Below are 25227 nucleotides of genomic sequence, written 5' to 3'. Positions count from 1 at the left end.
CAATTTATTTCCAAAAATAATGCAAAGATATGATTTGTTGGCAGTTGAGGGTAGCATTTTTATTAAAGCAACACATATTTTGATGTGCTAAATGTACATGTCAATTACACTAAGAGTGTGTGTGTGTGTGTGTAACACAATGGAATATTTAACCGTCAAACATGTAGTAGTTTGTAACCATTCTTTTTCATACATTTTACAAATCAAACATTTTATTTCCAGTTTTCATTATAAAACCAGTACTGTATAACAGCACTAATATATTGACAACCAAAACCAGGTAGAGGCAGTAGTCAGAGCATTTTTGTCCATAAGGCTGCCATAAAATTTACACAAACACATTTGGTATGATCATTCCTACCAAAACAAAATATTTTAACCATTTACAATATAATCAAGAAAAAGATGTCATACCACAGAACAGTGCAAGAAAACCTAAATTACATGAAATAAGTCTGAAAATATATGAACGCATTCAAATCTGATCTTACTCCACTATATCCTCAAGAAAAATTCTCAACATCAAATCTATGTAATTATTGGAGTATTTAGGCCTCCCAAAAGAAAATACAAAATGAAACATAATCGAAAAACTCAGATTCTTCTCATATTGTCCATGACAAGTGAGGTACAAATGTTGTGTGCTATGAGCACGCTATGGACTCCAGTTGTTGCTCGGCCTCAGCGGCCATGGCTGCTGCCTGCAGCTGTTCAGTCTCAGTTTGCAGGGAGCTGGGCGGCATCTGCTTCCTCTCGCTGTGCATGTTGTTCTCATGTCTCTTTAGATCCGAGGCTTTGGCAAAGGCCTTGGTGCACGAGCCGCAGACAAAGGGCTTCTCGCCCCTGTGGCGCCTCTCGTGGTCCTTCAGGTGGGACTTGTGCTTGAAGGCCTTGTCGCACATCTGGCAGCCGAAGGGACGCTCGTTACTGTGGACCCGCTCGTGCTTTTTAAGGTCGGGTGCTCGAATGAAGGACTTGCCACATACATCGCAGCGGTAGGGCTTGAAACCTGTGTGGATCTTCAGGTGCTCCTTTAGGTGGGCCTGTGTAGTGAAGGCTTTGCTGCAGATCTCACAGATGAATGGACGTTCTGCCGAGTGCAGCTTTTCGTGTTTCCTCAAACGGTTCTCGTCGATGAAGGTCTTTCCACAGATCTGGCAGGCGAGCTGTTCGCGGTGGCCGTAGAGGAGGTACTCGAACTTCATGTCCGTCGTGGATGTGGACCACCCAGGGGGCTGCTCGTCCTTCACCTCGCCGATGCTGTCAGCGAACGTCAGTGTGGTGGTAGCGTGACCCGCCAGGTCTTTTGGCTCTGTGTCCATGAGCTCCACGTCCTGGTCGTAGCAGCTCACCTTGTGCACGTCCTCATTGGCCAGCTCTTTGAGAATGGCCTCCTGCACTCTCAACGCCGTGTTTGGCGATTTGTCCAAGTCGTGATTGGCCGTCGGCTCTTCCACAAGGTCAGTGGGAGTGTCATCATGGTCACCTAGCACCTGCACGTCGTTCTCCTGGCCCAATGTAGGGTCATCAGTAGGGAGAGCCATTTTGACAATATCATAGGGAAATGGTTTGGCATTATGGACATTATTTTCTTCAGTGGACATATCACGCTTCTGTGAACAGAGTTTGTCCAGAAATCGGATTCCGAGTATCTGGCCCGAAGACATCAGCAAATTCACATCCTTTTTCTTCACAGTAATCTTGGCTGTGTACATGTAGTTCAACACCTCCTCAAAGATGTCTGAGCGGATGAAGTCAATTTCTATGACTGAGGAGTTGTCGACTTCATGTTTCTTGAACAGCTTTTTGAAGTAGTTGCTGCACGCCGCTAACACGCAGCGGTGGGCCCTGAACTTTACGTCTTCAACGACCACTGCAATGTCGCAGTGTTCACCCTCCAACCGTTGCTCATTTAGTATTTTCAGGAAGATGGTCTTGTGTTCGTCATCCATGTACTTCACTGTTTCTGACATTGTGGACTGATATTCTGGAACAAATGAGAAAGAATGTTATTAGATGTTGTTTACACACTTCACTCTGAACCATTGAAAATAAGTATACTGCTGTAGGCCTATACTCATGCACTGTGTTCCATGGCCCGATATGTGGTTCCTTTGGATGACACCATAATTGATCTGGCAGGCAGAATAATGACTGAAAAGGCCATACTTTTTTTCAGCATTTATTATCATATCGACCTAATAAATGTAGTAATCTGTGTACATATGTCTGGGATAAGAGGGCATTACTGTGATCGTAGCCTATTTATGCTATCACTTAGCAAGCTGTTAATATCCCCTCCTGACATACATCACATGACCAGAGGGAAATATACGAGGCACATTGTTGAATCATTTCATTGAATGGTTTTCGCTTTTTTTAACGAAACAATATCAATCAAGGTGGTAGATGAATGTTGTTTGGGTACATTTCATCTAGGCGGATTCAATTGATGGGCAATTGTATGACTGATCATTTTCAACCCAGAAAAAAAAACAATTCTATAACGTTGCACATGATAAACAGGTCACATTATGCAAGTTTACTTAATAGCAATACATCCCATTTGCGAGCTAGCTAACTAACTTGCATGCATACAGTAACGTTAAACAGATTAGAAAGCTAGCAAAATAGGTTTATATTTGGGGAGGGTAGCTAGCCTCGAAGCTAACCTTTAGTTGGCTACTGTTTACATCCATCTGGGCTTACATTCGTATTGTATACAACAGAACATGACTATGATGTTTATCTTAGTTTTAGTAAGGTCGTAAAAATCGTAATTTATGTCGATGTAAATGACAATAACACTATCCGTCTCATTATGAACGGAGGGAGAGAGGGGTGCCTATCCGACTAACCACAATCACCCGAGGAAGCGCCTGTCACACTAGCACCGAAAAAGCCCGAGCAGCCATGAACACTCCTGAAATGACGAACTCGAGCTTTTGCTAAAACCGTGAGCGCGCAGGCATCTTGGTTAAACGTTATGCAATATTTCGGAAACGGATCTGCTTCTCTAAAAATATGTTTCTTACCTGTGGTAGAATATGTTGTCCCCTTGAGAAAGTCTCCGATGAATGTCAAGCAGTGCAAAAAGAATAATACACTTTGTGTGTCATTTGCCTGAGGACGAGCATAAGCGGAAGTACGCGCTGCGCCAGCACGGAACTGCAGAATTTGAGTGACTATGCGCGTAAGAACCATAGAGATAGATAGAAGACTCATCATGGATATAACCCAGTTTAGCACAGAGCTTGCCAATGACGGCTTCCACCATTTTAAAGTAGTCAACTGGGTGGGAATTTCTGAGTTGGGAGCAATCAGCCAATGATGAAGAATACAATTGACTACTTTAAAATGGAGCTGGCTATTGCTGTCACACAGGGGTGTCGTGCACCCATTATTTTAGAGGGTACGAAGTGTAGGGCAAGGGGGGGATTTAAATTGATTTTAAAAAATCCTCAGAAATCACCACATAATGACAAAGCGAAATAGGATTTTAGATTTTTTTTGAAAATTAATAAAAAAAGTTTTAAAAAGATAATTTATTTACATATGTATTCAGACCCTTTGCTATGAGACTCAAAATTGAGCTCAGGTGCATCCTGTTTCCATTGATCATCCTTTAGATGTTTCAACAACTTGATTGGAGTCCACCTGTGGTAAATTCAATTGATTGGTCATGCTTTGGACATGCACACACCTGTCTATATAATGTCCCACAGTTGACAGCGCATGTCAGAGCAAAAATCAAGCCATGACGTTGATGGAATTGTCCGTAGAGCTCCGAGATAGGATTGTGCTGAGGCACAGATCTGGGGGAAGGGTACCAACATTTCTGCAGCATTGACGGTCCCTAAGAACACAGTGCCATCCATTCTTAAATGGAAGCAGTTTGGAACCACCAAGACTCTTCCTAGAGTTGGCCACCTGGCCTAACTGAGCAATTGGGGGAGAAGGGCCTTGGTCAGGGAGGTGACCAAGAACCCGATAGTCACTCTGACAGAGCTCCAGAGTTCCTCTGTGGAGATTGGAGAATCTTCCAGAATAACAACCATCTCTGCAGAACTCAACCAATCAGGCTTTTATGGTAGAGTGGCCAGACTGCTGCCACTCCTCAGTAAAAGACACATGACAGCCCACTTGTAGTTTGCCAAAACGCACCTAAAGACTCCCAGACCACGAGAAACACAATTCTCTGGTCTGATGAAACCAAGATTGAACTCCTTGGCCTGAATGCCAACCATCACATCTGGAGGAAACCTGGCACCATGTTTTTCAGCGGCAGGGACTGGAAAACGAGTCAGGATTGAGGCAAAGATGAATAGAGCAAAGTACAGAGATACTTAATGAAAACCTGCTCCAGAGTGCTTCGGATGTGAGACTGGGGTGAAGTTTCACCTTCCAACAGGACAACAACCCTAAGCACACAGCTAAGTCAACACAGGAGTAGCGTTGGGACAAGTCTCTGAATTCTTATTTTTAATTTTTTTTAAATTTCACCTTTATTTAACCAGGTAGGCTAGTTGAGAACAAGTTCTCATTTGCAACTGCGACCTGGCCAAGATAAAGCATAGCAGTGTGAACAGACAACAGAGTTACACATGGAGTAAACAATTAACAAGTCAATAACACAGTAGAAAAAAAAGGGGGAGTCTATATACAATGTGTGCAAACGGCATGAGGAGGTAGGCGAATAATTACAATTTTGCAGATTATCACTGGAGTGATAAATGATCAGATGGTCATGTACAGGTAGAGATATTGGTGTGCAAAAGAGCAGAAAAGTAAATAAATAAGAACAGTATGGGGATGAGGTAGGTGAAAATGGGTGGGCTATTTACCAATAGACTATGTACAGCTGCAGCGATCAGTTAGCTTCTCAGATAGCTAATGTTTGAAGTTGGTGAGGGAGATAAAAGTCTCCAACTTCAGCGATTTTTGCAATTCGTTCCAGTCACAGGCAGCAGAGTACTGGAACGAAAGGCGGCCAAATGAGGTGTTGGCTTTAGGGATGATCAGTGAGATACACCTGCTGGAGCGCGTGCTACGGATGGGTGTTGCCATCGTGACCAGTGAACTGAGATAAGGCGGAGCTTTACCTAGCATGGACTTGTAGATGACCTGGAGCCAGTGGGTCTGGCGACGAATATGTAGCGAGGGCCAGCCGACTAGAGCATACAAGTCGCAGTGGTGGGTGGTATAAGGTGCTTTAGTGACAAAACGGATGGCACTGTGATAGACTGCATCCAGTTTGCTGAGTAGAGTGTTGGAAGCCATTTTGTAGATGACATCGCCGAAGTCGAGGATCGGTAGGATAGACAGTTTTACTAGGGTAAGCTTGGCGGCGTGAGTGAAGGAGGCTTTGTTGCGGAATAGAAAGCCGACTCTTGATTTGATTTTCGATTGGAGATGTTTGATATGAGTCTGGAAGGAGAGTTTGCAGTCTAGCCAGACACCTAGGTACTTATAGATGTCCACATATTCAAGGTCGGAACCATCCAGGGTGGTGATGCTAGTCGGGCATGCGGGTGCAGGCAGCGATTGGTTGAAATGCATGCTTTTGGTTTTACTAGCGTTTAAGAGCAGTTGGAGGCCACGGAAGGAGTGTTGTATGGCATTGAAGCTCGTTTGGAGGTTAGATAGCACAGTGTCCAATGACGGGCCGAAAGTATATAGAATGGTGTCGTCTGCGTAGAGGTGGATCAGGGAATTGGCCGCAGCAAGAGCAACATCATTGATATATACAGAGAAAAGAGTCGGCCCGAGAATTGAACCCTGTGGCACCCCCATAGAGACTGCCAGAGGACCGGACAGCATGCCCTCCGATTTGACACACTGAACTCTGTCTGCAAAGTAATTGGTGAACCAGGCAAGGCAGTCATCCGAAAAACCGAGGCTACTGATAAGAATATGGTGATTGACAGAGTCGAAAGCCTTGGCAAGGTCGATGAAGACGGCTGCACAGTAGTGTCTTTTATCGATGGCGGTTATGATATCGTTTAGTACCTTGAGTGTGGCTGAGGTGCACCCGTGACCGGCTCGGAAACCAGATTGCACAGCGGAGAAGGTACGGTGGGATTCGAGATGGTCAGTGACCTGTTTGTTGACTTGGCTTTCGAAGACCTTAGATAGGCAGGGCAGGATGGATATAGGTCTGTAACAGTTTGGGTCCAGGGTGTCTCCCCTTTGAAGAGAGGGATGACTGCGGCAGCTTTCCAATCCTTGGGGATCTCAGACGATATGAAAGAGAGGTTGAACAGGCTGGTAATAGGGGTTGCGACAATGGCGGCGGATAGTTTCAGAAATAGAGGGTCCAGATTGTCAAGCCCAGCTGATTTGTACGGGTCCAGGTTTTGCAGCTCTTTCAGAACATCTGCTATCTGGATTTGGGTAAAGGAGAACCTGGAGAGGCTTGGGCGAGGAGCTGCGGGGGGGGGTGGAGCTGTTGGCCGAGGTTGGAGTAGCCAGGCGGAAGGCATGGCCAGCCATTGAGAAATGCTTATTGAAGTTTTCGATAATCATGGATTTATCGGTGGTGACCGTGTTACCTAGCCTCAGTGCAGTGGGCAGCTGGGAGGAGGTGCTCTTGTTCTCCATGGACTTCACAGTGTCTCAGAACTTTTTGGAGTTGGAGCTACAGGATGCAAACTTCTGCCTGAAGAAGCTGGCCTTAGCTTTCCTGACTGACTGCGTGTATTGGTTCCTGACTTCCCTGAACAGTTGCATATCACGGGGACTATTCGATGCTATTGCAGTCCGCCACAGGATGTTCTTGAGTATCCCAGCCAGAGGCCGGACTTGAACCCGATTAAACATCTCTGGAGAGACCTGAAAATAGCTGTGCAGCAACGCTCCCCTGACAGAGCTTGAGAGGATCTGCAGAGAAGAATGGGAGAAACTCCCCAAATACAGGTGAGCTTGTAGTATCATACCCAAGAAGACTTGAGGCTGTATTCGCTGCCAAAGGTGCTTCAACAAAGTACAGAGTAAATGTTATTTCAGTTTATTTGTAATAAATTAGCTTTTAAAAAAACGTTTTTGCTTTGTCGTTATATGGAATTGTGGGTAGATTGAGGATTTTTATTTTTTAATACATTTTAGAACAAGGCTGTAACCTAACAAAATGTGAAAAAAGTCCAGGTCTGAATAATTTCCAAAGGCACTGTATATACAAAATGAGTGGATTTGGCTATTTCAGCTACACCCGTTACTGACAGGTATATAATCGAGCACACCGCCATGCAATCTCCATAGACAAACATTGGCAGTAGAATGGCCTTACTGAAGAGCTCAGTGACTTTCAGCGTGGCACTGTCATAAAAAAAGGATACCACCTTTCCAACAAGTAATTTAGTCAAATTTCTGCCCTGCTAGAGCTGCCCCGGTCAACTGTAAGTGCTTTTATTGTGGAGACTTCTAGGAAGTGGTAGGCCACACAAGCTCACAGAACCGGACCGCTGAGTGCTGAACTGCATTACACTTGACTGCCTCTGGAAGCTTCATAAAATGGGTTTCCATGGCGGAGCAGCCTCACACAAGCCTAAGATCACCATGCACAATGCCAAGCGTCGGCTGGAGTGGTGTAAAGCTCACCGCCATTGGACTCTGGAGCAGTGGAAACGCGTTCTCTAGAGTGATGAATCACGCTTCACCATCTGGGAATCCGACAGATGAATCTGGGTTTGGTGGATACCAGGAGAACGCTATATGCCCCAATGCGTAGTGCCAACTATAAAGTTTGGTGTAGGAGGAATAATGGTCTGGGGCTGTTTTTTATGGTTCAGGCTAGGCCCCTTAGTTCCAGTGAAGGGACATTCTAGACGATTCTGTGCTTTCAACTTTGTGTTAACAGTTTAGGAAAGGCCCTTTCCTGTTTCAACATGACAATGCCCCCATGCACAAAGCGAGGTCCATACATAAATGGTTTGTCGAGATCGTTGTGGAAGAATTTGACTGGCCTGCACAGAGCCCTGACCTCAACCCCATCAAACACCTTTGGGATGAATTGGAACGCTGGCTGCGGGCCAGGCCTAATCCCTTCAGTAGTATTTTGCTATGTGACTTTCACTTTTACTTGAGTCATTTTCTATTAAGGTAACTTTACTTTTACTCCTATGACAGTTTAGTACTTTTCCCACCACTGAGCATACCTCTTTACCTGTTCAATTGTCATTTTAATAATTGCTTCATTCTGACTGCTGTAAATCACACATCTCAATATACTTCAAACATGCCTAGGATATTACATGCAGTTTGTGGGATGCCTATCTAAGCTGACCTCTAGAGCAGTCTGCATCCTCCTGGCTTTTAAATGATATATTTTTTAAGAAACTAAATATGCTTCTCTGCAAAAAAAATCTGGGTAAAAGATTAGTCTTATTCAGTACATTTTTAGTAATTGCTTGCTTTTCTAAAGTCTAGCAACCTTGCCAGTTAAGATAGTTAGACAAGCTACTCAACCTTGACTGATAGCATGAAATGGCTTGGTAGCTAGTTATGAGAATGGGTATCTACAGAAACTGGCTAGCTAATGCCAACTTCATAAAATTGCTAGGTGGCTAGTATTACAAAGAAAAGGAATCAATGTGCATAGCTTGATCAAATGTATTTCCAAACAACTTCTGCGAGTCCTGCCCAGCTAAATTCAAAAACTGTGTGTATCACTCTACTTTGCTCCATGGTGCACCTTGGAATGAACCACTTAAGGGGAATAAGGGGGGTACAGTTAATGTGCCCTCTCCGCAAAATACTGCTAACAGATTTCTATAAATAACGTGGCCTTAAAAAAGTTGTAATTAATTTAACATCTGAAAATGTTCAAACAGGACAAATCTATATGTATGCCAGTGTCACAGACGCTATAATGGCACAGATAAAGATCTTACCTCATCTCTATGGTACGTACGTAAATTGTAAATGGATGCGGCTACGTTCAAAACGTAAATGCAACAAAACACGTATAAACCACACTGATGACTGAACATGCTTGCGCAAATTACTGATGAGAATAAAATCTCTGGAGCGCGAGGAAAACGGGACCAAATTTGGGTCGCGAAGCGCTTTTTACTGAGATTCTAGTCATTGGATAATAATTCGAGTTGTACGGGTGTGCACGCACGGAGTGTCAAACTAGTGTTCTACATGGCACCACTCATATTTAGATTAAAAAGGTTGACATTTTTAAAAACCTTTTAACTATGCCTAGTTAAAAGTCAGTTAAGAACAAATTCTTATTTACAATGGCGGTGGGTTAACTGTATTGTACAGGGGCAGAACGACATTTTTACCTTGTAAACTCGGGGATTCGATCGAGCAACCTTTCGGTTACTGCCCAACGCTCTAACCACTAGGCTACCTGCCGCCCAAATGCCACATCAAAAGTTGATTTTTGTGAAGCAGTAACCGAAAGAGCGGATCGGACAGTAAATTGACAGACAGAATGTTCTGGTGCTCACCTCCCTTAGAGGCTTTTATTTACAATATTAACAGGTGTAGGACTAATTGGCCAATCAACTTTGTACAGAAAATAACAATCAGGACGTTGAAGATTTGAACAAATCAAACATATCAGTATAAACTATAAAGGCAACAACTCTTTGCCTATAACAAAACTCGGGTGTAGTTCTACTCTAGCCAACCTGCTCTCCCCAAGGCAAAGGCCAACTGAGCACCTGAATACTCTTTCCAGGAACACCTTTCAGCGGATGGGCATAATTTGTGGAACGTTCCAACAGGAATCTGTTCCAAAAACATCGTAAATAACAAGGTTGCCAACAAACAACGCATACAAAATTGTAAAGCGGCAGATTAAGATACCGGGTAGGGAGTTGGCAATTTAATTACGTTTTTCACCTACCACATTTATTCCGAAAAATGTCTGTCCTCACTCTGGTAGCCTATGGACAAACATTAAGAATACGCTACGTGGTGAGTTGATGCCTATTCGGCATTTAGTTAACAAGGTGAATTGATCATGCTACTTTGTATACGTTGTTTGTTGGCCTCCTTGTACTTTACGATGTTTTTGGAACAGATTCCTGTTGGAACGTTCCACAAATTATACCCACCCTCTTTCATGGAATGTTCCATCATGATATGCGTAATTTCCCATGGACATATCATAAACAACGGTTTTACATAAACACACACACTTCAATAACTTGTGCCATAACTTATACTTTTAGTCACAATATACATTCATGACGTAATTCACCCCGGCGATAATGAATAACTTTGGTTATTCCTGTCATATTATAAATATTCCTTGAAGACACGTAGACTAATTTGCCTCATGCATAATTCACACCAGCACTTCAACAAGGAAACAGCGCAGCGCTTCAGACAAACACACGAGGTAGGTTAAATTAAATGAGTATACTCTACCAACACATCTATCGTTATTCTAATTATATATTTCACATTACAATACTGTTTTAATAATACAATCCATATCGAGAAACTATTTTCACAATGGATGTTACCTAAATCATTTCTGATGGTCCTCAATTGTAATGGAGAAATAAATTGACATTGATAATTGGATGGCATGGTTCCCTTCAGTGGCATTCTATTGGTATTCTAAATGTAAATGCATAAATTACATTAAAACAATATTCTTTGTCTCCACTGCAATGCAGTAATTAATGCTAATTAGAGATGCCCCATTGCACAATGATTCCTAATGTAGTATATGCCAGGGAAGTGAGATTAATTCCAGGGTGTCAATGTAAATTGTCAGGTGGTGATTTTTATGAATTGTTCAGCAGTCTAATGGCTTGGGGGTAGAAGCTGTTGAGGAGCCTTTTGGTCCTAGACGTGGCGCTCCGGTACCGCTTGCCACGTGGTAGCAGAGAAAACAGGCTATAACTTGGGTGACTGGAGTCTCTGACAATTTTATGGGCTTTCCTCTGACACTGCCTATTATATAGGTCCTGGATGGCAGGAAGCTTGGCCCCAGTGATGTACTGGGCTGTTCGCACTACCCTCTGTAGCGCCTTATGGTCAGATGTCGAGCAGTTGCCATACCAGGCAGTGATTCAACCGGTCAGGATGCTCTCAATGGTGCAACTGTAGAACCTTTTGAGGATCTGAGGACCCATGCCAAATCTTTTCAGTATCCTGAGGGGGAAAAGGTTTTGTCGTGCCCTCTTCATGACTGTATTGGTATGTTTGGACCGTGATAGTTCATTGGTCATGTGGACACCAAGGAATTTGAAACTCATGACCCGCTCCACTACAGCCCCGTCGATGTTAATGGGCGCCTGTTCGTCCCGCCTTTTCCTGTAGTCCACGATCAGCTCCTTTGTCTTGCTCACATTGAGGGAGAGGTTGTTGTCCTGGCACCACACTGCCAGTTCTTTGACCTCCTCCCTATAGACCGTCTCATCGTTGTCGGTGATCAGGCCTACCAATGTTGTGTCGTCAGCAAACTTAATGATGGCGTTGGAGTCGTTTGGCCACGCAGTCGTGGGTGAACAGGGAATACAGGAGGGGACTAAGTACACACCCTTGAGGGGCCCCAGTGGTAAGGATCAGCATGGCGGACGTGTTGTTGCCTACTCTTACCACCGGGGGGCGGCTCGTCAGGAAGTCTAGGATCCAGTTGCAGAGGGAGGTGTTTAGTCCCAGAGTCAGTCCTTAGCTTAGTGATGAGCTTCGTGGGCACTATGGTGTTGAATGCTGAGCTGTAGTCGACGAACAGCATTCTCACATAGGTGTTCCTTTTGTACAGGTGAGAAAGGGTGGTGTGGAGTGTCATCTGTGGATCTGTTGGGGCGGTATGCAAATTGGAGTGGGTCTAGGGTGTCTGGGAGGATGCTGTTGATGTGAGCCATGACCAGCCTTTCAAAGCACTTCATGGCTACTGACGTGCGTGCCACGGGGCGGTAATCATTTAGGCAGGTTACCTTCACTTCCTTGGGCACATGGACTATGGTGGTCTGCTTGGAAGATGTAGGTATTACAGACTCAAACAGGGAGAGGTTGAAAATGTCAGTGAAGACACTTGACAGTTGGTCTGCGCATGCTTTGGGTACACGTCCTGGTAATCAGTCTGGCCCAGCGGCTTTGAATGTTGCCCTGTTTAAAGGTATTCACATCGGCTACCGAGAGCGTTATCAGCGTTATTGCTTGCCTCGAAGCAAGCATAAAAGGCATTTAGCTCGTCTGCTAGGCTCGCGTCACTGGGCAGCTCCCGTCTGGGTTTCCCTTTGTTGTCCATAATAGTTTTCTGACAAGCGTCAGAGCTGGTGTAGTAGGATTCAATCTTACTCCTGTATTGACAATTTGCTTGTTTGATGGTTCGTCTGAGGGGATAGCGGGAATTCTTATAAGCGTTCGGATTAGTCGCCCGCTCCTTGAAAACGGCAGCTCTAGCCTTTAGCTCAGTGCGGATTTTACCTGTAATCCATGGCTTCTGGTTGGGATATGCATGTACAGTCACTGTGGGGATTATTTCATCGATGCACTTATTGATGAAGCCGATGACGGAAGTGTTGTATTCCTCAATGCCATTGGATGAATCCCAGAACATATTCCAGTCTGTGCTAGCAAAACAGATTAGCCAAATGCAGGGTGGGGGAGAGCTTTGTATGCATCTCTGTGTGTGGAGAGTAAAGGTTGTCTAGGACCCCCCCCCCCCCCCCCCCCCTGGTTGCACATGTGACATGCTGGTAATAATTTGCTAAAACTGATTTAAGTTAGCCTGCATTAAAGTCCCCGGCCACTAGGAGCGCCGCTTCTGGGTGAGCATTTTCTTCTTAGCTTATGGCCTTATAGAGTTGGTTGAAAGCGGTCTTAGTGCCAGCTTCGCTTTGTGGTGGTAGATAGACGGTTACGAGTAATACAGATGAGAACTCTTGGTACAGCTTATCATAAGGTACTCTACCTCAGGCGAGCAATGCCTCGAGACTTCTTTAATATTAGACATTGCACACCAGCTGTTATTGACAAAAAGACATACACCCCCACCCCTCGTCTTACCAGAGGTAGCATCTCTGTTCTGCCGGTGCATGGAACATCCCGCCAGCTCTATATTGTCCGTTTCTTCGTTCAGCCACGTTTCGGTGAAACATAAGATGTTACAGTTTTTAATGTCCCGTTGGTAGGATAATCTTAATAGTAGGTCATCAATGTTATTTTCTATCGATTGCACGTTAGCAAGGAGAAAGGAAGGCATTGGGAGTTTACTCACTCGCCTCGGGATTCTCAGAAGGATCCCTGATCTGCGTCCCATTTTCCGGCGTCTTTTCTTCATGCAAAAGGCCTGTTCCAGTGAAAGCAGGATATCCTTCTCGTTGACTCTTTAAAGGAAAAAGTTTCTTCCAGTCAGTGGTGAGAAATCGCTTTTCTGATTTCCATAAGTTATTTTCGGTCATAAGAGACCGTAGCAGCAACATTATGTACACAATAAGTTAAATTAAGTTACGGAAAAACAATTGCACAATTGAATGTAAAATGTCAGCCATGTTCTTCGGCGCAATCTGTTTCATGAATTTAATGTGATGCACATCTCTTAAACCATTGGATTGCACTATTGACATACACTGAGTGTACAAAACATGACAAAACTAGGTGAATCCAGGTGAAAGCTATGATCCCTTATTGATGTCACCTGTTAAATCCACTTTAATCAGTGTAGATGAAGGGGAGGAGACTGGTTAAAGAAGGAGTTTTAGGCCTGGAGACAATTGAGACATGCATGTGTGCCATTCAGACAAAATATGTAAGTGCCTTTGAGTGGGGCATGGCAGTAGGTGCCAGACACACCGGTTTGAGTGTCAAGAATTGCAACGCTGCTGGGGTTTTCACACTCAACAGTTTCCTGTGTGTATCAAGAATGGTCCACCACCCAAAGGACATCCAGCCAACTTGACACAACTGTGGGAAGCATTGGAGTCAGCCTGGGCCACTTTAGACACCTTGTAGTCCATGCCCTGACGAATTGAGGCTGTTCTTTAAAAAAGGTACTTTTACCCATTTCTCTCCTCAATTTCGTGATATTCAATTAGTAGTTACAGTCTTGTCCCATCGCTGCAACTCACCTACGAACTCGGGAGAGTCGAAGGTCGAGAGCCATGCTTCCTCCGAAACACAACCCTGCCAAGCCGCACTGCTTCTTGACATACTGCTCGCTCAACCCGGAAGCCAGCCGCACCAATGTGTTGCAGGAAACACCATCCAGCTGGTGACCAAAGTCAGCTTGCAGGCACCCGGCCTGCCACAAGGAATCGCTAGAGCGCGATAGGACAAGGAAATCCGGGCCTGGCCAAACCCTCCCCTAACCTGGATGGTGCTGGGCCAATTGTGCGCTGCCCGAATTGAGGCTGTTCTAAGGGCAAAAAGGGGTACAACTCAATATTTGGAAGGTGTTTCTTAATGTTTTGTACACTCAGTGTATTTGTTATGGTGTGTGTTCAGAGTACCCTATCTTGAAGCCTATAGGGGAATTACAACAACCAACACGATGCTTCTAGCCATTGGAACAATGTCCCTATCTGCCTCATCATGCCAGACCAGCTGTACCTTCACAGTTGACTTCATGTTGCATCTGAATTGGAGCAAAGTCAAATCCAATATGCCATAAAAAGCTAAATCTGCAATGGAATGTACATTGTCGGTACTGGATAGATTTTTGATACACCAAAAACTATTTTGCAGAGCCAGAGAGACATTTGAAACATCTCTATATTGCATAACTTCCACAGGAACAAGAGAGTGTATTAACTCTTACTTAACTGGGTTGAGAACCATTTCCATTTCAGTAGCTTCAGGCAAGCACTAATATAAAAAGATGGATATATGTTCTATCTACTGTACCTAACACATACTGTTCAGAACCCTAATTGGATTTGTGACAAATAGCTGTAGCCGTCCAGCATCCTTTGAGCAGGGCAATCACAAAGTAGTCTGACTGGAAGCCTGAATACAGGCCCTGGTTTCTGACTGGTTAGGTTCCTCTTTAGACAATGCTGTTGTGGAACTGAATTATCACATGACCAAATACTGCTTCTCATACGAGTCATTCAAAGTAACTGTTTTGCTAATGGTCATTTGGCTTGGTAATTATTATGTCTGTCACACAGAACCAAAGTGATTTACACCACATGTAACACTTGACCACCCATTTTGTCACACCTTTCCTTTCATCAATTTTTTTATTTTTATTTTTTATTTCACCTTTATTTAACCAGGTAAGCAAGTTGAGAACAAGTTCTCATTTACAATTGCGACCTGGCCAAGATAAAGCAAAGCAGTTCGACACATACAACGACACAGAGTTACACATGGAGTAAAACAAACATACAGTCAATAATACAGTAAAAAAACAAAAAAAAAAACAAGTCTATATACAATGTGAGCAAATTAGGTGAGAAGGGAGGTAAAGGCAAAAAAGGCCATGGTGGCAAAGTAAATACAATATAGCAAGTAAAACACTGGAATGGTAGTATTGCAATGGAAGAATGTGCAAAGTAGAAATAAAAATAATGGGGTGCAAAGGAGCAAAATAAATAAATAAATTAAATACAGTTGGGAAAGAGGTAGTTGTTTGGGCTAAATTATAGGTGGGCTATGTACAGGTGCAGTAATCTGTAAGATGCTCTGACAGTTGGTGCTTAAAGCTAGTGAGGGAGATAAGTGTTTCCAATTTAAGAGATTTTTGTAGTTCGTTCCAGTCATTGGCAGCAGAGAACTGGAAGGAGAGGCGGCCAAAGAAAGAATTGGTTTTGGGGGTGACTAGAGAGATATACCTGCTGGAGCGTGTGCTACAGGTGGGAGATGCTATGGTGACCAGCGAGCTGAGATAAGGGGGACTTTACCTAGCAGGGTCTTGTAGATGACATGGAGCCAGTGGGTTTGGCGACGAGTATGAAGCGAGGGCCAGCCAACGAGAGCGTACAGGTCGCAATGGTGGGTAGTATATGGGGCTTTGGTGACAAAACGGATAGCACTGTGATAGACTGCATCCAATTTGTTGAGTAGGGTATTGGAGGCTATTTTGTAAATGACATCGCCAAAGTCGAGGATTGGTAGGATGGTCAATTTTACAAGGGTATGTTTGGCAGCATGAGTGAATGATGCTTTGTTGCGAAATAGGAAGCCAATTCTAGATTTAACTTTGGATTGGAGATGTTTGATATGGGTCTGGAAGGAGAGTTTACAGTCTAACCAGACACCTAAGTATTTGTAGTTGTCCACGTATTCTAAGTCAGAGCCGTCCAGAGTAGTGATGTTGGACAGGCGGGTAGGTGCAGGTAGCGATCGGTTGAAGAGCATGCATTTAGTTTTACTTGTATTTAAGAGCAATTGGAGGCCACGGAAGGAGAGTTGTATGGCATTGAAGCTTGCCTGGAGGGTTGTTAACACAGTGTCCAAAGAAGGGCCGGAAGTATACAGAATGGTGTCGTCTGCGTAGAGGTGGATCAGAGACTCACCAGCAGCAAGAGCGACCTCATTGATGTATACAGAGAAGAGAGTCGGTCCAAGAATTGAACCCTGTGGCACCCCCATAGAGACTGCCAGAGGTCCGGACAGCAGACCCTCCGATTTGACACACTGAACTCTATCAGAGAAGTAGTTGGTGAACCAGGCGAGGCAATCATTTGAGAAACCAAGGCTGTCGAGTCTGCCGATAAGGATGTGGTGGTTGACAGAGTCGAAAGCCTTGGCCAGATCAATGAATACGGCTGCACAGTAATGTTTCTTATCGATGGCGGTTAAGATATCGTTTAGGACCTTGAGCGTGGCTGAGGTGCACCCATGACCAGCTCTGAAACCAGATTGCATAGCAGAGAAGGTATGGTGAGATTCGAAATGGTCGGTAATCTGTTTGTTGACTTGGCTTTCAAGACCTTAGAAAGGCATGGTAGGATAGATATAGGTCTGTAGCAGTTTGGGTCAAGAGTGTCCCCCTTTGAAGAGGGGGATGACCGCAGCTGCTTTCCAATCTTTGGGAATCTCAGATGACACGAAAGAGAGGTTGAACAGGCTAGTAATAGGGGTGGCAACAATTTCGGCAGATAATTTTAGAAAGAAAGGGTCCAGATTGTCTAGCCCGGCTGATTTGTAGGGGTCCAGATTTTTCAGCTCTTTCAGAACTTCAGCTGAATGGATTTGGGAGAAGGAGAAATGGGGAAGGCTTGGGCGAGTTGCTGTTGGGGGTGCAGTGCTGTTGACCGGGGTAGGAGTTGCCAGGTGGAAAGCATGGCCAGCCGTAGAAAAATGCTTATTGAAATTCTCAATTATGGTGGATTTATCAGTGGTGACAGTGTTTCCTATCTTCAGTGCAGTGGGCAGCTGGGAGGAGGTGTTCTTATTCTCCATGGACTTTACAGTGTCCCAGAACTTTTTAGAGTTAGTGTTGCAGGAAGCAAATTTCTGCTTGAAAAAGCTAGCCTTGGCTTTTCTAACTGCCTGTGTATAACGGTTTCTAGCTTCCCTGAACAGCTGCATATCACGGGGCTGTTCGATGCTAATGCAGAACGCCATAGGATGTTTTTGTGTTGGTTAAGGGCAGTCAGGTCTGGGGAGAACCAAGGGCTATATCTGTTCCTGGTTCTAATTTTCTTGAATGGGGCATGTTTATTTAACATTGTTAGGAAGGCATTTTAAAAAATATCCAGGCATCCTCTACTGACGGGATGAGATCAATATCCTTCCAGGACACCCCGGCCAGGTCGATTAGAAAGGCCTGCTCGCTGAAGTGTTTCAGGGAGCGTTTTACAGTGATGAGTGGAGGTCGTTTGACCGCTGACCCATTACGGATGCAGGCAATGAGGCAGTGATCGCTGAGATCTTGGTTGAGACAGCAGAGGTGTATTTAGAGGGGAAGTTGGTTAGGATGATATCTATGAGGGTGCCCGTGTTTAAGGCTTTGGGGGTACCTGGTAGGTTCATTGATAATTTGTGTGAGATTGAGGGCATCAAGTTTAGATTGTAGGATGGCTGGGGTGTTAAGCATGTTCCAGTTTAGGTCGCCTAGCAGCACGAGCTCTGAAGATAGATGGGGGCAATCAGTTCACATATGGTGTCCAGAGCACAGCTGGGAGCAGAGGGTGGTCTATAGCAGGCGGCAACGGTGAGAGACTTGTTTTTAGAGAGGTGGATTTTTAAAAGTAGAAGTTCAAATTGTTTGGGTACAGACCTGGATAGTAGGACAGAACTCTGCAGGCTATCTTTGCAGTAGATTGCAACACCGCCCCTTTAGCAGTTCTATCTTGTCTGAAAATGTTGTAGTTTGGAATTAACATTTCTGAATTTTTGGTGGTCTTCCTAAGCCAGGATTCAGACACAGCTAGAACATCCGGGTTGGCAGAGTGTGCTAAAGCAGTGAAAAGAACAAACTTAGGGAGGAGGCTTCTAATGTTAACATGCATGAAACCAAGGCTATTACGGTTACAGAAGTCATCAAAAGAGAGCGCCTGGGGAATAGGAGTGGAGCTAGGCACTGCAGGGCCTGGATTCACCTCTACATCGCCAGAGGAACATAGGAGGAGAAGAATAAGGGTACGGCTAAAAGCAATAAGAATTGGTCGTCTAGAACGTCTGGAACAGAGAGTAAAAGGAGGTTTCTGGGGGCGATAAAATAGCATCAAGGTATAATGTACAGACAAAGGTATGGTAGGATGTGAGTACAGTGGAGGTAAACCTAGGTATTGAGTGATGAAGAGAGAGATATTGTCTCTAGAAACATCATTGAAACCAGGAGATGTCATTGCATGTGTGGGTGGTGGAACTAATAAGTTGGATAAGGTATAGTGAGCAGGACTAGAGGCTCTACAGTGAAATAAGCCAATAAACACTAACCAGAACAGCAATGGACAAGACATATTGACATTAAGGAGAGGCATCCTTAGTCGAGTGATCAAAAGGGTCCAGGGAGTGGAGAGGTTGGTTTGGGGGTCACGGCGATTTAGACAGCTAGCCAGGACATCGGTAGCAAGCTAGCATAGGATGGAGGTCTGTTGTTAGCCACCTCTTGCGTTCCGTCAGTAGATTAGTGGAGTTCCGTGTTGTAGAGGGGATTAGTCCAAATCACACAACAACAAAAAAATAAAAACAATAGATATAGTTATAGAGGCCCAAGAAGAAACATGTTAATAATAAAAATAAATAAATTGTCCGATTGTCTATTCTGAGAGCATCCGGTAAGACAGCTAACGGTTAGCAGGCCGCAGATGGGCATTCAGGTAACGTCGCGACGGAGGAGCCAGCCGGATCTCCTTCGGGTAGATAACGTCGGCAGTCCAGTTGTGAAGGCCCGGAGGGGCTCCGTGTAGGCAGTAAAACGGGTCCGGATAGGTGACTGCAGCCCAGGAGTGATTGACGGAGCTCAGGAGTGGTTGACGGAGCTCGCTAGCTCCGGAGTAATTGATGTTTGCTCCGGAATCGACGAAAGCAGATAGACACACGGATAGCAGCCAGCTAGCTGTGAGATCCGGGAGTGAATGTCCAGAGAGCAGTTGAAATCCAGGGACATGGAGAGAAAAAATCGGTCCGGTATGTTCCGTTCCGAGCCGCGCTGCGCCGTACAAAACTGGCGATAGATTTTCGAGTTAAAGGATAGCTAATGACCACAAACCGTGGTTAGCTGAATACGAACGAGTTGCCAGTAAAGAAGCTAACTAGCTTCTGATTAGCTTCTGGCTAGCTTCTTGGAGTTTCTGGCTAGCTTCTTGGAGGATTGCAGATTTGATTGCAGATTTGAGGTAAATAATACGTATTTATACATATCAATTGGTGAGGCAGGTTGCAGGAGAGTGTATTGAAGATGAGTTGATGGAAAATAAAAATAAAATGTATGTGAAAAAAAAGTTGTAAATATATATATATACGACACGACAAGACGAGGACAAAAGACGTCTGAACTGCTATGCCATCTTGGAAATGATCAATAATTAGCTAATCTTTAGAAGAAAAGAGAGGAGTGAAAGTGGAATTTATGGTCTAGTGTCACTTAAACTTGTAAAAGTCATTACCTTACTGTAAATGGCTTCACTGTAGAGTTCCTGCCATGAGTTTATGAAAGCATAACAGAGATAGCATTTCAGTGATTGACAAAAATCCAACCCAATGAATTTAGCATTTTATTTATCTTGTGGGAAACACATTCAACATGGATGATTTTGCAGCTGTTGAGTCGAGGGGAGTGGGATCAGAGGCATCATGCTCCTAATATCTGAGGGGGAACCGATGACCAAACATATGTCTTCATTCTCATCCCAGTTGTTTACATTGAGGGGAGCATGTCACCTCAGGTTCAATGAGCATGATGCCCCTGTGTTGGATGGCCGCTGACACATCGGCCTTGGAGAAATAAAACACACATTGCAGGGTTGTAGTGGAGGTTGTCTGTCCGTTCTTCACAGTTTTAAGGCTTGGATGTGCCACGCAGGGATAAGAGGTGCATTCTGGGTATGATTTAAGAATGAGCAAGACTGTCTAAAATGGCACTCTATTCTCTACATAGTGCACTGCTTTTGACCAAAGCCCACTATATAGGTAATAGGGTGTCATTTCAGATACAACCCAACAAGAATGTTCAATCCACCGACCACCATGTGAATACATATATTATAAGGGTTTTCTTGATCAACTCGGAAGTCACAGTAATGGAGTCTGTTTAACATTCCCTTCTAACACAATTCTATGAGATCTTGCCTCATTATACTCATCTTTACTTTGTAATTGAAGGAAAACCAAATGAACTTATTTACAATTAAAGTAAAAACAACAAAATCATCTTTGAGGGTATATGGTCTACTAAGCAAATGTACGTACCATACATATTATATTTGCCTTTTTCTAGGCAATACTGTATGTAAAATGGAATAAAATCAGCATTGGGATAAATAAGGGGACGTATGGCAAGATGAATGTCACATCTATTGCATGGATAAATATTGTGCCATCATACACGTTCAGCCTAGCTACTATTATTGTAGTTCGATAATAAATAAAACCGAGTATACTATCATAACTCAAAACTCTCATGACATACATTCTTCTCCCTTCGAGCCTGAGTGCACAGGTCAAGTAAAACATGTATATAATTTGATATTTCCTCCAATGTATTTGTTTTCTCCTTTACAAAATGCAGAAATGATCCCTTTTCATGCAGTATACATGTTCCAATGAAGGTCTGACCAGCTTTGGAGGTCTGTGTTTGCCAGTAGTGTTGGTGAGTGTGGGTTCGGTTAGTCCAGTAGTAGTCAGACGGAGTAGTATAGTAGTGTCCTCTACAGTGGTGTGTTGTCCGTTGGCCACGTCACTATCCAGCTTGCATCTCATACTCTGAAGAGCGTGAAGTAACGTTAACAGAATGCCCCTGAAACGTCGGTGAACCCAGTGATCCTTCAATCCTGAAAAACAGAAAGGTTATCCTTATAGAGCACATGCTTAGATGAAACAGAATGCTGAGCATTCACATTCTCTTACATCTTTTTCAGAAGGATGGAAATGAAATAAATATTTTCTGTTTCTGCAGCTACTATTGCTGAAAACCCTTATAGAAAAACCACATGAATTTTATGTGAGCACACGTGAAGTGTTCCAAAAACACGTGTTTTTATGTTATCACATGATCTTAATGTGAAGTTAATGTGATAACGTGACAACATGTAAAGCAACATTTAACTACACATTTGAAAATGTGATCGCATGTGCAGTGTTTCCAAAAACGCATGTATTCACATGATTTCGCATGTGAAATCATGTGATTTTCCTGTAAGTGGAAGAAGCTGTTATGGCTGGAGATTAAAAGCAGAGCATGAGAGGGGTCCTGTGAAAGACAGTCAATGCTTTGTCTGTTATCGGCAGAAAAAATACTTTTCCCATCTAAACTAACACTTATGAGACACGTACAAACACAGTATCATACAGGCTGCATGCTAAGACATGACAAAAATAAGTAAAAAGGGTTAATGCACAAGACTATACAGCCCTTGCAAAGCAAACACAAGCTCCGTCCAGTAACATGCCTCTGCTACAGTGTACAGAAACCTTGATAATAAGAAATGTAAAATGGTGTCTCATTCCTCAGCATCATGCCATAAGAATGACCAAATCAGGTAATGTTGCTCAATACACTCTCGAAATAACCCTTTATTTAATATGAATGAGACAAACTGGCAATTTGAAAACCGTATTGTCGGTATTTCCAGTACACTCTAAACAGTACCAGAGACGTCCTGCAGACAGCACTATAGACATCAATCAAAACCCACCTCTACATTTTGACAAAAGAGAGTAAAAAGAAAATGCACACACCAATGAGCAAATGCACAATGTTTTAATTGCTTATGGTCAATAACGGTATTAGAAGCTGAAAGGAAAAAGCAAACATTAGCACTAAAAACATTTCTAGAGCAAGCATTTCAGCGACAGAAGCCAGCCATGGAAGACTATACTGGATATAGAGACTCCATCCACACAGAAGGAATCACGATACTGAACGGGGCACAGATGAATGTGGAGTGAAAGCTGAAAGCATAAAAGCTAAAAGCAGCCTCAGGTTAGTAGAGCTAGCTGAGTGTCAAGCAGCCTCAGGTTAGTAGAGCTAGCTGAGTGTCAAGCAGCCTCAGGTTAGTAGAGCTAGCTGAGTGTCAAGCAGCCTCAGGTTAGTAGAGCTAGCTGAGTGTCAAGCAGCCTCAGGTTAGTAGAGCTAGCTGAGTGTCAAGCAGCCTCAGGTTAATAGAGCTAGCTGAGTGTCAAGCAGCCTCAGGTTAGTAGAGCTAGCTGAGTGTCAAGCAGCCTCAGGTTAGTAGAGCTAGCTGAGTGTCAAGCAGCCTCAGGTTAGTAGCGCTAGCTGAGTGTCAAGCAGCCTCAGGTTAGTAGCGCTAGCTGAGTGTCAAGCAGCCTCAGGTTAGTAGCGCTAGCTGAGTGTCAAGCAGCCTCAGGTTAGTCGAGCTAGCTGAGTGTTAAGCAGCCTCAGGTTAGTAGAGCTAGCTGAGTGTCAAGCAGCCTCAGGTTAGTCGAGCTAGCTGAGTGTCAAGCCGCCTCAGGTTAGTCGAGCTAGCTGTGTGTCAAGCAGCCTCAGGTTAGTCGAGCTAGCTGTGTGTCAAGCAGCCTCAGGTTCGTTGAGCTAGCTGAGAGTCAAGCAGCCCTATCGAGAAGGCGGTGACTGTAGACAACCAAGGAGCCAGAGGAGGGATGAGGAAGGAATGGAGGGAGGTCAGTGTCCTGTCAGCCAGCCACAGCCATCACTGACCGACGTTGTCCCCTTACCTGCGGTCACTCTTCGCCCTCCTCGGGCGTGATCTCAGTCTCTTTGTGGACCACTACTTTGGTCACTGACATGTCAGGGTGCTGCTCTTTGGCCTCTTTTATGGCCTGAGCCAGGGCCTAAAAACAGTACGCCAAACACCCCATGGAGGGAAACAGAGAGGAAGGTGGAATGGGTATGATCAGAATCACAAGTGTAAGGGTTGGACTAGTCACAGTATGTGTTTGTGTACACCTCAGTCACTGTGTTTGTACACGTTCGTCACTCTGTTTATACACGTTTGTCACTGTGTGTGTACACCTCCCGGTCACAGACCTCAGCTGTTGAACAACAGAGCTTTAAGTCACTTAAAGGCAAAGCATCTCTCAACACAGTATCCAGCAGGCATAATATGGAAAATGATTTCAAATTGACGTCATTTTCTGGTGGTAAACTGTTATTCAGGTTGAGAAGCGGCCATATAACCAGATTGCAACCAACTGGTTTCTGTAGCAACCAGGCAAAGACGTATTGTTCATGACAACATTAACACGTGAAAGAAAAGATGTCAATTTGTTATCTAGTCAGATTACAACCAGATAAAGACTTATTTTTCTGGTTGCTAAAAAGACAACTAGTATACAGCCTGACCATGACGTCATAAAAGACACTATAATGATGTTATTGCCCGCCGAGTAAGGAACCCAATATTATCAGCATTGTATCCAGGTACCACCTGTGTTGTTAAAATAGCTCTGCCTATTTAATAGCTGTAAGGCTACTTGCATGCTAAAGGACACAGTGTAAGAGTGTCTTCCTACCTCGTCATGGTCTATGTCTGCATCCCCCGAGATGACGATTCTCTTCTCGATCCTCGTTTCCGAGATTCCTCCTTTCACAGTCTGGTAAAAAAATCAAATGTAATTTAAGGGGACATTTCATTCAAGGAACAGCTAAGTCAAACTATATTTAGATATTTGGTATACAGCATGTGGGAAGCGGGAAGCAAACGCCAAGCTCAAACCAAATGAGCCATAAGAACCACCTTGGTTAAATTCTATAGCTACACCACTAACAGACTAGTAATATTCATATCCTCTATTCCAGGCTTCCCCAACTGGTTCCCAGGTTTACTGAGAAATTATTTCGTTTTTTGTTTTGTTGGACATAATTTTTTTTTGTAAAAACGCCAGCAAATCAGCTTCAAGTGATTTTAATTTTGGAAATCTGTTCCAAAGTATTCCCATGCATAATAGAGATATACATGTGATTGTATACAAATGTAGGCAAGGTTTGAAACTAATCTGTTTGGGCTTCTTGCGGTCAATTTGCAATCTACAAATATTTGTAATTATGTTCCGGCCCCCTGACCATCCACTCAAGATTTTTTTTTTAATACTGAACACAGATATAATCGCATCATGTAAAGTGTTGTTCCTATGTTTCATGAGCTGAAATAAAGATCCCAGATGTTCCACACGCACAAAAACCTTATTTCTCTCAGATTTTGCACAAATTTGTTTACATCCCTGTTAGTGACCATTTCTCCTTTCACAAGATAATCCATCCACCTGACAGGTGTGGCATATCAAAAAGCTGATTAAACCGTATGATCAATACACAGGTGCACCTTGTGCTGGGGCCAATAAATGGCCACTCTAAAATGTGCAGTTTTGTCACACAACACAATGCCACAGATGCAATTGGAATGCTGACTGCAGGAATGTCCACCAGAGCTGTTGCCAGAGAACTGAATGTTAATTTCTTTACAATAAGCCACCTCCAGTGTTGTTTTAGAGAATTTGGCAGTACGTCCAACCGCCCTCACAACCGCAGACCATGTGTAGCCACGTCAGCCCAGGACCTCCATATCCAGCTTCTTCATCTGTGGGGTTGTCTGAGACCAGCCACCTGGATAGCTGATGAAACTGAGGGTTTGCACAACCAAAGAATTTCTGCACAAACTTTCAGAATCCTATTCACGGAAGCTCATCTGCATGCTCGTCATCCTCACCAGGGTCTTG

At 43.9% G+C, this 25227-nt stretch overlaps 2 protein-coding genes across 19 annotated transcripts in view; both read right to left on the bottom strand.

Moving 5' to 3' along the window:
• Window positions 1-33: 33 nt before the first annotated feature.
• On the bottom strand, window positions 34-13030 carry zbtb14 (zinc finger and BTB domain containing 14). Of its 4 annotated transcripts, none has more exons than XM_065019415.1 (2): window positions 12985-13030; window positions 34-1987 (listed from the first exon to the last, which is right to left on the bottom strand). In XM_065019415.1, the coding sequence occupies exons 1-2, from the start codon at window positions 13013-13015 to the stop codon at window positions 645-647; spliced, it is 1374 nt and encodes a 457-aa protein (XP_064875487.1). In that variant the 5' UTR covers window positions 13016-13030; the 3' UTR covers window positions 34-644. The 4 variants fall into 4 exon arrangements, with proteins under 4 accessions (XP_064875487.1, XP_064875488.1, XP_029518557.2 ...); XM_065019416.1 differs by lacking the exon at window positions 12985-13030 and adding an exon at window positions 9860-9937; XM_029662697.2 differs by lacking the exon at window positions 12985-13030 and adding an exon at window positions 3036-3228.
• A 7044-nt stretch (window positions 13031-20074) lies between these two features.
• LOC115130200 (protein 4.1-like) overlaps window positions 20075-25227 on the bottom strand; it is an 89230-nt gene continuing 84077 nt past the window's right edge. For 14 of the 15 annotated variants that reach the window (XM_065019407.1, XM_029661083.2, XM_065019406.1 and 11 more), the window contains 3 exons: window positions 24025-24105; window positions 23227-23343; window positions 20075-21362 (listed from right to left, as the gene is read on the bottom strand). In XM_065019407.1, coding sequence (XP_064875479.1) covers window positions 23233-23343; window positions 24025-24105 — 192 coding nt within the window. In that variant the 3' untranslated portion in view covers window positions 20075-21362; window positions 23227-23232. The remainder of the gene's footprint in view (window positions 21363-23226; window positions 23344-24024; window positions 24106-25227) is intronic. The other variant, XM_065019410.1, reaches the window with a different exon arrangement.

The sequence above is a fragment of the Oncorhynchus nerka genome, linkage group LG6 (assembly GCF_034236695.1).
Source record: "Oncorhynchus nerka isolate Pitt River linkage group LG6, Oner_Uvic_2.0, whole genome shotgun sequence".
In the NCBI taxonomy this organism is placed as follows: Eukaryota; Metazoa; Chordata; class Actinopteri; order Salmoniformes; family Salmonidae; genus Oncorhynchus; species Oncorhynchus nerka.
The sequence above is the reverse complement of the archived record's forward strand: the minus strand, read 5'-3'. Positions and strand labels throughout refer to the sequence as shown.